This window comes from Carcharodon carcharias, chromosome 14 (genome assembly GCF_017639515.1).
Source record: "Carcharodon carcharias isolate sCarCar2 chromosome 14, sCarCar2.pri, whole genome shotgun sequence".
In the NCBI taxonomy this organism is placed as follows: Eukaryota; Metazoa; Chordata; class Chondrichthyes; order Lamniformes; family Lamnidae; genus Carcharodon; species Carcharodon carcharias.
The window spans coordinates 110,379,970-110,392,796 of NC_054480.1; the positions used below are offsets into that span (position 1 = coordinate 110,379,970).

At 41.2% G+C, this 12,827-nt stretch overlaps 1 protein-coding gene across 2 annotated transcripts in view; it reads right to left on the reverse strand.

Moving 5' to 3' along the window:
• The window catches only part of LOC121287652 (signal-transducing adaptor protein 1-like), a 53,755-nt gene that overhangs the window by 2,536 nt on the left and 38,392 nt on the right, over nt 1-12,827 (reverse strand). For both annotated transcript variants that reach the window (XM_041205608.1, XM_041205607.1), the window contains exons 11-12: nt 2,848-2,880; nt 1,148-1,240 (exon numbers count right to left, since the gene is read on the reverse strand). In XM_041205608.1, coding sequence (XP_041061542.1) covers nt 1,148-1,240; nt 2,848-2,880 — 126 coding nt within the window. The remainder of the gene's footprint in view (nt 1-1,147; nt 1,241-2,847; nt 2,881-12,827) is intronic.

The window sequence follows — 12,827 nt, forward strand, 5'->3', positions numbered from 1 at the left end:
TGTGCTGAGACAGGTGCTGGCCATCCTCCAATATCTCACATAAAGTGGGCCATTCTACATGCTTAATCTTAAACTGTGATTAAGGGGACATCACAGGAAAGCCTACTCTTATTGCTATCCAAATCCCTGGATCAGCGCAGCTCCAACATCATTCAAAGAAACTTGACACCATCCAAGACAAAGCAGCAGCTTGATTAGCACCCCATCAACTACTTCAACATTCACTCCCTCCACCACCATCGCACAAGTGACAGCAATATGTACCATCTACAAGATGCGATGCAGCACTCACCAAGCCTCCTTCAGCAGTACCTTCCAAATCTATGACCTCTACCACTTCAAAGGACAAGGGCAGAAGATGATGGGAACACCACCATTTCCAATTTTCCCTCCAAGTCACACACCATCCTGACCTGGAAATGTAGCGTCGTTCCTTCGCTGTCGCTGGATCAAAAATCCTGGAACTGCCTTCCTAACTGTGGGTGTTCCTACACCACATGGACTGCAGCAGTTCAAGAAGGCAGCTCATCCCCATCTTCTCAAGGGCAATTAGGGATGTGCAACAAATGTGGCCAGCAGCCCACATTCCATGAACGAATATGTTTTTAAAAAAGTCCAATGTACACTTTAGTGTGGCTAACAGGAGTGGGGATGGTGACTGTTTTTACTCCCCTAGCCCAGGAGTATGAGACCAATTATTGTTTCCCTACTGCATGTTTACTGAGATTAGCTAACTAAGCATAGACATGGAAGCAAACTTGTGACTGTGAGATCTGTGTGGCTCAAAGTCACACTGGGCTGCATGCTTACCATTTGAATGGTCAATGCTGAGCAGGAGCAACCAACTAGTTGAAAGGATATACTACACCATGATGTTAAGCATGTTAGAAGTGCACACTGCAATATCAACAAATTTAGTCTGTGCTCATCAACACTAGCTAAACAAAAAGGTTAGAAAGTTGTATTCATTCATTTTATTAGATGGAAAATCCTATGCCATTTGCTGAGTACATTCCCAAATTCCACAATATATATTCCTGGGTAAGTAAACCTTGCCTCTATTCTTAGACTTTGATAGGTACACAATCAATTCAATGAGTCTATTCAAAAACAATATTTCATTGTTTTAACCACCTTTTCTGCTCACCTGATGTTAATCCAGGGAGAACTTTGAATTGAGAAGAATGTGCCTGCGTCAGAGTTTTTGAAGGCGGTAGCATTGGCATCTTCTTGGGTTGAGCTACAAAAGACAAAATTTAGATGTTCAAGAAGACTGCAGTGTTAGGAGTCTTCTATTCTCAATGCTGTATCTGATAGAGAAATATCTATTAATGTAATCCTGCATATGTTTTACGACCTCTGTTTATTTAATGATTTGGATATTAGACAATATGGATTACCTCCAGACTTTCTATGGATCTCAGCATTTTAATGGTGTGCATTCCGTCCCTTTAATCTAATTGGTGTGTTTCAGAAGACAACATATCCAATTTTAACCAGAAGGAGGAGTGCTGAACAGAGTCACAACTCATCCTCACAGGAATGGGATGCATTGGGATGGAGCAGAATCCAGTTCACCACAGGATTGTTTAGGACTCTCAGTTCTGGCAGCCACTAAACTAAAATCAAGTTCTGTTTGGTCCCCAGTCAACTTCTCAGAGTTCAATGGTTCTCAGTGCAGTCAGCGAGTGCTCTTCCTAGTCGCCTCTGGACTGATCCAAAATGCAAGTCATTAACACACAACACTACAGCCGAGGCCATATCAGAGAACAGGCCAGAGCTCTCATGCCTGCCACTTGGGAGCCAGTCTGATACATCAACACAAGTGCACGACACAAGTTTCCATAACAGCGGGCAACAGTTTTGGTAATCAACATTTATGTTCCAGTCAATTTTTCTTTTGATTAACACAGATGTGAAGTAAGTATTAGTTTCTCAGAAGATTGTGGTGATTATTTTATAACTTGGAATGTTTCAAATAAACATGTTCTCTTGTAATATCAATGCTTTAAACTAAATATCATAAGTAAATTAGTCATTCATGCTAGAAATGAAGGTATAGATATTTTTAAAAACATGCTTACAAAACTGTTCCAGCTCATATGGAAACTTGTGCCATGCACTTGTAAATAAAAATTAATGTATATACTTATTACATTTAATAGCAAAAATGCACCAAAATATTTATAGTTTCCATAAGTTCCCATTAAGTCTGATTTTTTTTGTGGCTGCAAGCAAAAGCAGACAGGGTAGAGCCATTATGTGGCCCACGGGGTCTTTTGCCACACTCAAGTGGTCAGTAGATGTAAATGTTTGAGAGCTAGTGTCCTATTCTATATGCTAAATATCTTATTGAGGGGCCACAGCTCAATCAATGCCTAGTTAAAGAATTATTGTCAAGACTGCTGCAAAATGGAGGAATACGATATTGGTCTGCACCAACATTTCCCCATACCATAAACTACTGACTTTCAAATCATATCACCGTAGCATCTGAGTACAAGCCAGGCACTTTGGCATAAGACACAAAAGCAATTATAATACCAAAAGTTCCGTTAAATTGGATTCTTTCTTTCACTGTACAGAAGCTGGGATAATCCTGTCTCCTAAAAGCAACCTAGTTCTTTTATGGAATATCAAGATAAGAAGGGGTGGCAACCAGCACTGAATCCAACATCACACTGTTGGTTGGGCAGGCATGAAAAGAAGTTCAGAGACAGACGTGCAAGCAGGCCCACCAAGCGTCATAGCTGAGCCCCTCATTGTATCTCATGCACCTCTGCCCTAGATGGAGATGAACATTTTCTCATTTTACTTTTAACTTTTCTTTTTAAATAACAGACTTACTTTCTATTTTGACTTGACTCAGTTTCTCAATTTCTGAGGAAAGAAAAAAAAATTATATTCTCAAATCAAGAATAAAAAAAGGACATAGAACATAAGTCTATAACCATAGAATCATACAACACAGGAGGTGGTCATTTGGCTCATATCTGTGCCAGCTCTTTGAAAGAATGGTCCAACTAATCCCAATCCACTGTCTCCCAGCCCCCAACCATCCAGCCAATTTCCCCTTTTCAAGTATAATTTTACTTCCCTTTTGAAAGTTACCATCGCTTCCAATATTCTTTCAGTCAGTGCAGTCCAGATCATAACAAGTGGCTATGTAAAAATTGCCTGTTCATTTCCACCCCCTGGAGTTTTTAACCCATCACTTTAATCTGGTTATTGACTCTCCTGCAGTATGAACAGTTTCTTCCCATCTGATCAAGTCCTCTCATAATTTTGAGCACCTTTATTGAAAAACCCCATAACCGTCTCTGTTCAGAGAAGAAAAATCCCAGCTTCTCTTGTTTCTCCATATAACTGAAGTCCCTCATCCCTGGCACCATTCTGTCAAATATCCTCTTCACCCTGTTCAAGGCCTTGAAATCCTTCCTGAAGTGAGGTGCCCAGAATTGAACACAATACTCCAGCTGCGGCCTTAGTGATTTACAAAGGTCAACATAATTGCTTTTGTAATTTATGTTTCCATTTATGAAGCCATTGCTTTTTCAATAGCATTATCAACCCATCATGCCAGATTCAAAGATTTGTGTTCCTGAATCCCAAGATCTCTCTGTCCTTGAACCAACGTTAGGTTGTACCACTTTTACATTGCTTCTTCTGATTTTTCCTCTCAAAGTGCATCATTTCACATTTCTTTGCATTAAATTTTAGTTGCCATGTGCCTGCCCATTTTACCAATAATGGGAATGCTGCCCAATGTTATATTCTTAGCTGTATAGCAGGGTGATTGCACCATTCAACTTGCAGGCATGTTTGAGTTAGTTTTGTGCTATGGTACCAAGCCTTTTAGGATCTGGCTCAAGACCACCCTGAGTTCATCAGTAAACTCACGGTTTTCTTACCAAATAGTCAAAGCCCTAATGAGCTGCCTGTCAGCAAATGGCTAATTTCAGCTCATCTTGGGGAAACATGCAGAAGAGGACAAGAATAAAGTCAGGGCAAGAGTCACTCTGGGCCATTTCCTGGTGTCCAATTCTACAGTGGCATTAGCAGAGCCTGGAAGTGAGGCCCCTTTATGCCCTTAGTACAATAAAATATGGTATAAGTAGTCCAAAGGTGGAAGGTTAATGGGTATAAATCTGCAGTTTACCCGTTTAATTATTTGTAGCCTCTCCCCTCAAGGTGTCAACTATTGCTTCATAATTAATCACCAGGTGTGAGCTCCTAAATGGACTATTCAATTGCAGAGGCATCACAACAGTGTCTGATCATGCCTTTACCCAACATGCACACACAAGCGCTTTCTAGCAGGGTTCGCTGCGTAGAGATGAGAAGGTCGATTCCCCATCCACTCCCCAATGCCAATTGTTGCAAACCCCAAATGCTACCACAGCTAGAGTTGTCAGCACTGGCTGGATGCCTTCCTGGAGGTTTCATGACATGGCCTCTACTCCCAATCTGCTCTCCAAGGTTCCCACCATTGATCTCCCAACATGGCCATTCTCAGCCTTCCCATATGAACTGGAAAGCAAATAGTCAAGAATCATCCAATGGGTTATTAAGACTATCAAGCAGCCACACCACCACCACCCCCACCAATTTTTAATAATAATTTTATAACTAAAAGTGTTGAAGTTTTTTTTGTAAATGCCGGTGTTTTTTCTCCCGGATTTCTTCCGGGAGATGAATTTTCAATTCTAAGGGGAGACGGTGGCATTGTGGTAATATCACTGGACTAGTAATCCCGAGGCACAGGCTAATGCTCTGAGGGCACAGGTTCAAATGCCACTATGGCGGTTGGTGTTATTTAAATTCAATTAATAGATATACATTAAAAATGTGGAATGGAAAGCTAGTCTCAGTAATGGTGCAATGAAGCTAGCATCAGTTGTTGTAAAAACACATCTAGTTCAATGTCCTTTGTGGAGGGAAATCTGCTGTCCTTACAGTTCTGGCCTACCTGTGATGTCAGACACAATGTGTTTGACTCTCATAACTGCCCTCCAAAGCAGCCTAATAAGCCACTTGTAGATGGTATACACTGCTGCCACTCTGTTGGTGTGTTGGTGGTGGGGGATTGAAGATTTAAGGTGGTGGATAGAGTGCCAATCAAGCAGGCTGCATTTTCCTGGATGGTGTGAGCCTCTTGTGTTGTTGGAGCAGCACTCATCCAGGCAAGTGGAGAGTATTCCATCACCCTCCTGACTTGCGCCTTGGAGCTGGTTGACGAGCTTTGGGAAGTTAGGAGGTGAGTTACTTGTTGCAGAATTCCTAGCCTCTGACCTGCTCTTGTAGCACAGTATTTATATGGTTGGTCCAATTCAATTTCTGGTCAATGGTAACCTCCAGGATGTTGATAGTGGGGGGATTCAGCAATGGTAATGCCATTGGATATCAAGGGGAGATGGTTAGATTCTTTGTTGTTGGAGATGGTCATTGCCCAGCACATGTGTGGCACTAGCATTACTTGCCACTTATCAGCCCAAGCCTGATTGTTACCCAGGTTGAGCTGCATATGGATACAGACAGCTTCAGTATCTGAGGAGTCGCAAATGGTGCAATCATTAGCGAACATCCCCACTTCTGACCTGATGGAGGGAAAGTCATTGATGAAGCAGCTAAAGGTGGTTGGAACTGGGATACTACCCTGAGGAACTCCTGCAGTGATGTCCTGGGATGGAGCAAAATCAGAATAACACCCTCAAATTGCAATAAGGCATCCAAGCCTCCGTCTCAAGGTAGCACTTTCGTTGAGGCATTTAGTCATTTGCGGTACAGCCACCATCCTTCTGCCTAAATCTGTTTTTTTTTAACTTCATGCTTGAGATCCACTGTACAGTAAATGAGTGGGGCTGTTAATTAATGGCCTTATAGTAAAGGATCCTCTAGGTGAGAGTGATCATAACATGATGAATTTCAACCCTTAATTAGCACATTCCTTCGGATAATATCACCACCTTCAACACTTCTTTGTCCTTTTGTCTGTGACATCTTTTGGTTATCTCCACCTATCACTGGCCCTCTATCCGGCTCTTCTTGTCCCACCACCACCACCCCCCCACCCCCTTAAGCCAGCTTATATTTCACCTCTCTTCTATTTTTATTTAGTTCTGTTGAAGGGTTATTCGGACTCGAAACGTTAACTGTGCTCCTATCCGCAGATGCTGCCAGACCTGCTGAGTTTTTCAAGGTATTTTTGTTTTGAATGAATTTCACATTCAGTTTGAGTGTGAATAAATTGGGTTAGGAACTAATGTCAGAAACTTAAAGGCAATTCCAGCAAGTGGGAGGCAAGATGGTAGAGAAGCAGTAGCAGATGTTTAATGAGATTTTGTAACACTCAGAGAAAGACACTATCCAAAGGATGCACTATCTGTGACTAACTAAGTAATTTAAGGATGTTATCAAATTGGAAGAAAAACATGTACAATGCTGCAATTGGGGATAGGCAACAAATGCTGGCCTTGCTAGCAATGTCCACATCCCATGAAAGAATAAAAAAATCCCAGAGACCCCTGTAAAATCCTTGGGAGGAAGCATCCCATATCCAAAGGTTAGGTGAAACAGACAAGCAATGGAACTCTATCCTTGGTCTACACAGCACAGTAACTCACTGGATTTGCATTTTCCAAAGTAACCCTGAAGGTAGCTGCTGAATTAAACTTTTCTTTGAAATCGGAGCTGTCAATAGCTATGTTTCTGAATTCACTAAAGACCAGTCATGGATTTGAAAATTATTGCTGAACAGTTGCAATAGATATTTTCAGATAAAGGGGAGTGTCAGGATATCGCTTGCGAGAAAAATCTCCAAACACAGGATGAAAATTAGAAAAAAAAGGTTTGTAGTGATGACAATATGTTGATTAGAATTACTTGACAGTAAGAATTTTACCCCAAGCAGCAAAGTCCTCAATCACTCATAACAGTCTGCCCCATGAACAGGATAGAACCACTGATTGAGGTTGTCCACTTGTGTGTTCACTAGATAGCCATTATCTGAATGTTTCTTTACACCAAAGAGAAGAATGAAGGTAGTGACCACTAGATGGGGCTCTGGGCATTCATTATACTTTGATCTGGGACAAGTAACTTAAGAAATAAGCCAGAAATCATTCTGCCCATAGAGCCTGTTCAGCCATTTGATAAAGATCATAGCTGATCTGTTTGCAGCCCTAACACCACCTGCATGCCTATCCCCCTTAAAGCCTTTAATCAAAATAGTCCATCTCTGCCTTGAAAGTATTTTAATGACCCAGCCTCCACTGCTCTATGTGGAAGAGAAAAGACTAACGATCCTCTAAGACACAATTGCTCCTCATCTTAAATGAGAGACTCCTTATTTTTAAATTGTGCCTCTAGTTCAAGATTCCCCACAAAAGGAAATATCCTCCTCAGAATCTTATATGTTTCAGTAAGATCACCTCTCATACTACTAAATTCCAATGAATATAGGCCCAACCTGCACAATCTCTCATCATAAGACAACCCCTTCAACCCGAGAATAAGCGTCATGAACCTTTTCAAGAACAAGAGAAGGTAAGTATATTCCTTAAGGAGGCCAAAACTGCGCAAGTACTCCAGGTGCAGTCTCAATTCCAGGTACAGCTGTAGCAAGACCTCTAATTTACATTCCATTCCCCTTGAAATAAAAGGCCAACACTTCATTTGCTTTCTTAATTAATAGTACTTGCATGCTAACTGGTGATTCATGTACAAGGACACCCAGGTCCCTCTGTTAAGCAGCTTTCTGCAGTCTCTCTCCACTTAAATAATTCTGCTTTTCTATTCTTCCTGCAAAAGAGGACCACCTCACAATTTTCCACATTGCACGCCACCTGCCAATTTGTTGTCCACTCACTTAACCTATCCATATCCCTTGCAGGCTTTGTATCCTCCTCACAACTTGCTTTCCTACTTATCTTGGTATCATGAGCAAACTTGTCTACAATACAGTCTGCCCCTTCATCCAAGTCGTTAATATATATCGAATAGTTGAGGCCCCAGCACTAATCACTGTAGCACTCCATTAGTTACAGTTTTCCAACCTGAAAAATTATCCCAATTGTTTCCTAATAGTTAGCCAGTCCTCTAACCATTCTAGTATAATACCCCCAGCAGTAACCTTTTATGTGACACCTTATAAAATGTCTTTGCAAATCCAAATACACATCCCCTTTATGGAGGATATAACAAGCAGAGTTGATAGAACTTTAACAAATTTGTCAAACATGATTTCCCTTTCACAAAACCATGTTGACTCTACCTGATTGTGTATGATTTTCTAAGTGTCCTGCTACTACCTCCTTAATAATGGATTCTAGCATTTTCCAAATGACATATTAGACTAGCTGGCCTCTTGTTTCCTGCTTTGTCACCCTCCTTTCTTGAATAGCGGTGTTACATTTGCAGTTTTCCAATCCACTGGCCCTTCCCAGAATCTAGGGAATTTTACAAGATTACAACTAATACATTCACTACCTCTGCCGTCACTTTCTTTAAGACTGTAGGATGCGGGCCATCATGTCCAGGAGACTCATCAGCCTTCAGTCCCATTAGATTTCCTGGTACCTTTTCCTCTTGTGATCGTGATTGTTTTAAGTTCCTCCCTCCCTTATGCCTCTTGATTTTCTGCTATTTTTGGGATGCTTTGTCTTTTACAGTGAAGACAGGTATAAAGTACTTGTTCAAAATCTCTGCTATTTCCTTGTTGCCCATTATTAATTCCCCAGTCTCACTATAAGAAACCAACACTCACATTTAGATTTTTCCTCTTGATATACTTGTAAAAGCTTTTACTCTATTTTTATATTTCTTGCTATATTCCAATTACTCCCTCTTTTTTCCCCCCCCCCCAAGCCATCCTTTGCTGGTTTATAAAATTTCCCAACCTTGTGGGCTACTACTAATCTTTGCAGCATTGTACATCTTTCCCCCAGCCCCCACCCCAACTTGATACCATCCTTAAATTACTTAGTTAGTCACGGATGGTGTATCCTTTGGATTGTGTCTCTCTCTCTCTCTCTCTGTAGAGTGTTACAAAATCTCAATGAACACCTGCTACTGTTTCTCTACCTTCTTGCCTTTTAACCCATTTCCCACTTGCTGGGATTGCCTTTAAGACATTGGTTCCTGACCCAATTTATTCATTCTCAAGCTGAATGTGAAATTCATCATGTTATGATCATTCTCACCTAGAGGATCTTTTACTCTAAGGACATTAATTAACAGCCCCACTCATTTACTGTTTCTGCACTGACGTAAACTGTACAGTGGATCTCAAGCATGAAGTTACCAAAACAGATTTAGGCAAAAGAATGGTGGCTGCACTGCTAATGACTAAATGCCTCAATGAAAGTGCTACCTTGAGACAGAGGCTTGGATGCCCTGTTGAGAATTGAGGGTGCTATTCTGATTTTGCTCCATCCCAGGACATCACTGCAGGAGTTCCTCAGGGTAGTATCTCAGGCCCAACCATCTTCAGCTGCTTCAAATGACTTTCCTTCCATCAAGTCAGAAGTGGGGATGTTCACTAATGATTGCACCATTTGCGACTCCTCAGAAACTGAAGCCATCTGTATCCATACGCAGCTCAACCTGGGTAACAATCAGGCTTGGGCTGATAAGTGGCAAGTAATATTTGTGCCACACATGTGCTGGGCAATGACCATCTCCAACAGAGAATCTAACCATCTCCCCTTGATATTCAATGGCATTACCATTGCTGAAACCCCTATTAACATCCTGAGCGTTACCATTGACCAGAAATTGAACTGGACCAGCCATATAAATACTGAAAAGAGCAGGTCAGAGGCTAGGAATTCTGCAGCAAGTAACTCATCTCTTAACTTCCCAAAGCTCGTCAACCGTTTACAATGCGCAAGTCAGGAGGGTGATGGAACACTCTCCACTTGCCTGAATGTGTGCAGCTCCAACAACACTCAAGAAGCTCAATACCATCCAGGAAAATGCAGCCCACTTAATTAGCACCCTATCCACCACCTTAAATGTTTACTCCCTCCATCACCACACAGTGGCAGCAGTATATACTATCTACAAGATGCACTGCAGCAACTCACCAAGGCTCCTGAGACAGCACCTTCCAAACTTGCAACCTCTACCACCTAGAAGGACAAGGACAGTAGATACACGGGAACACCACCACCTGCAAGTTCCCCTCCAAGCTACACACCATCCTGACTTGGAATTATATCGCCATTCCCCCATTGTCGCTGGATCAAAATCCTGGAACTCCCTTCCTAATAGCACTGTGGGAGTACCTACAGCACATGCACTGCTCACTGCCACCTTCTATAGGCCAATTAGGGACAAACAGTTAATGCTGGCCTAGTCAATGATGCCCACATCATGTGAACTAGTATATTTTAAAAATTAAAAACAGGAATATGCTCACGGTTCCAATTCTCCCTTTAAACATTACCATGAAAACTGTATTTAGACTCAATACCTAATCAATGCTACTCTGTTATGTAACTGGTTTCATGCATTTGCCCAATTTAAAAATGCATTTGTAAAGGACAATTTATAATTAGAGTGATTGGTGGAAAGAAATATGCTGCTTTGCTGTTCGATTTTTGTTTGAGTTAAAAATTACCAGAAAACCACATCTGATGTGGTAGAAGTTGCCAGTGCCTACATACACAATGGTCACACTTGGGCTAATGTGAGGGTGATAAAAAAGTAATAAAGATGTTGCCAATGTTGGGAAATTCCAGCATTGCTTAATCTCACAAGAACTTTGTGGTTACTGCTTGCTATTTTGTGCAATGAAATGGGTTGGAACACCACATAATTTTGCTTGATGATCTCCGTATGGTAAAGAATAACTGCAGGGAGAAAGAGCACCAAGAACTTCACCAAACAACATTGCGCCATGCTTCAGTACATCAAACACAGCACAAATTGGATTGGAATGCCAATAACAATGGAAAGAAGTGGTTGTGAAGTAGAGCTAGGGGTCATCAGCATACATGTGGAATCAGAAGTATTTTCAGATGACGTCACCGAGGTGTGGCATGTAAATGAGAAATATGAAGGGATCAAGTATAAGTCCTCAGTGGGGGGTAGGTGGAATATCAGGTTACTGTGCAGAAGTGAGAAGAGAGCAATTACAAGTGATTTTCTGGCTACAATGGATGGATAAGAATGGAACCAGGATGGTTTGAATGATGGGGGAGAATAGACTGGGAACCAAATGTCTTGCTGGTTGTGAAGCTCAGTATCACACTGAATGGTGAACTGAGCCACTAAAGAACAATAGCAGTGATTGTAATTTAAAATGCATTTTTTTTTTTATAAATAAAAGCAGATCTCTGGGAAAGTAGTGAGAAGAAGCCCATTGAAAAAATGATTTGTCAATCAAATATCAGTCTGAATAAGAGTAAGTCAGAGAATTCTCACATGGCTTCCAAACAAATCCCATTAGTACAAAGCAAATGGAGAAACAAGAGAGAGTGTCAAGATAGTGGCTACGTGCGTTCCCAAGATCAATCTTTGATCAATGCTGAATTAACTGATCAAAAGCCAATTAGGCACTCGACAATTGTTCTCAAGCCTTAGGTTAGAAAAGGGGACAGATGTGTGACTGGCTTTCTATTCCTTGTCATTTTTTTTAAGTTAAAAAAGGGAAATGCCACTTTGTTGCCCAGTTTATTATTCAGGTATTTCTGGAATACCCATTCTAAAACTGGACACAAATAGTCACAGGAAGAATCATGTCTATATTTTCATTGGACATTCTATGATGGACCTCTTCAATGGGGGAATTGCCAAAGAGTTGCAACAATCGGTATTTCAATGTGTAATCAATTAAAATCCATATATTGGATTATTGTAATGACTGAGTAACTGAGCTGCAAAAATGAGTGAAGATAAACTATTCTGTTTTTGAGTAGCTGTTTCATGGTCAACAGTTTAGAAATTCAGTATTGACCGACGGGAGTTAGGGAGGCAGAGGTGTTTAGTGGGGAAATCATGGAGTATACAGCCTAGGTGGCTGAGTGTACAGCAGTGAATGTTGTGATAAAGAAGAGTTAGGCAGCCACACAAGAGGCCCATGGCAGAGGAAAGGAGATTCTGGGTGGGGTTGTAGAGTTGGAGCAGGCTACCGAGATTGGGAATGATGGGATTGAAACAGGAGAATTTAAATTTAAGACTTTGGTGAACTGGGAACCAATGTGGAGTCAATAGGGATGAGAAAAATGAGTCTTAGTGCAGGATTTGCGATGAGCTGAAGTTTGCTGAGGGTGAAAGATAGTAGGCCAGCCAAGAGAGCTTTCAAATAGATGAGTCTGCAGATGATCAAAGGCATGGGTAACATTTCGGTTACAGATAGACAGAGGTAGGGCCAGAGCTGAGAAGTGTTTTGGAGCTGGAAAAAGGCAAATCTTTGTAACTACATAATTTGGAAGTCAAGTTGTATACTCTGAGTTCAGTAGCTGGAGCAGGGAAACAGAGATGAGTATATGGAATAAAAACAAAATGCTGGAAAAACTCAGCAGGTCTAACAACTGTTTTATTCTCTCTCCACAGATGCTAACTTTAAGTCCGTATGACTCTTCTGAGCTAAAAAGTAAAATATGGTGAAATTTATACTGTTTAAGGGTGGGTGGAGTAGATGAAGCTGGAAAGAAGGTCAGTGAAAGGTGGAGGCAAAGGAGAAATTGACAGATGTCATGGACAAAAGGACTAAGGGGTATTAATGATGGTGGTTTTGGCTAGATGGTGGTATTAAGGTCAGAAAGCTAATGTGATAACAGCAGGACAAGAGTAAGCACTCTGGAAAGAACAACATGAACAAG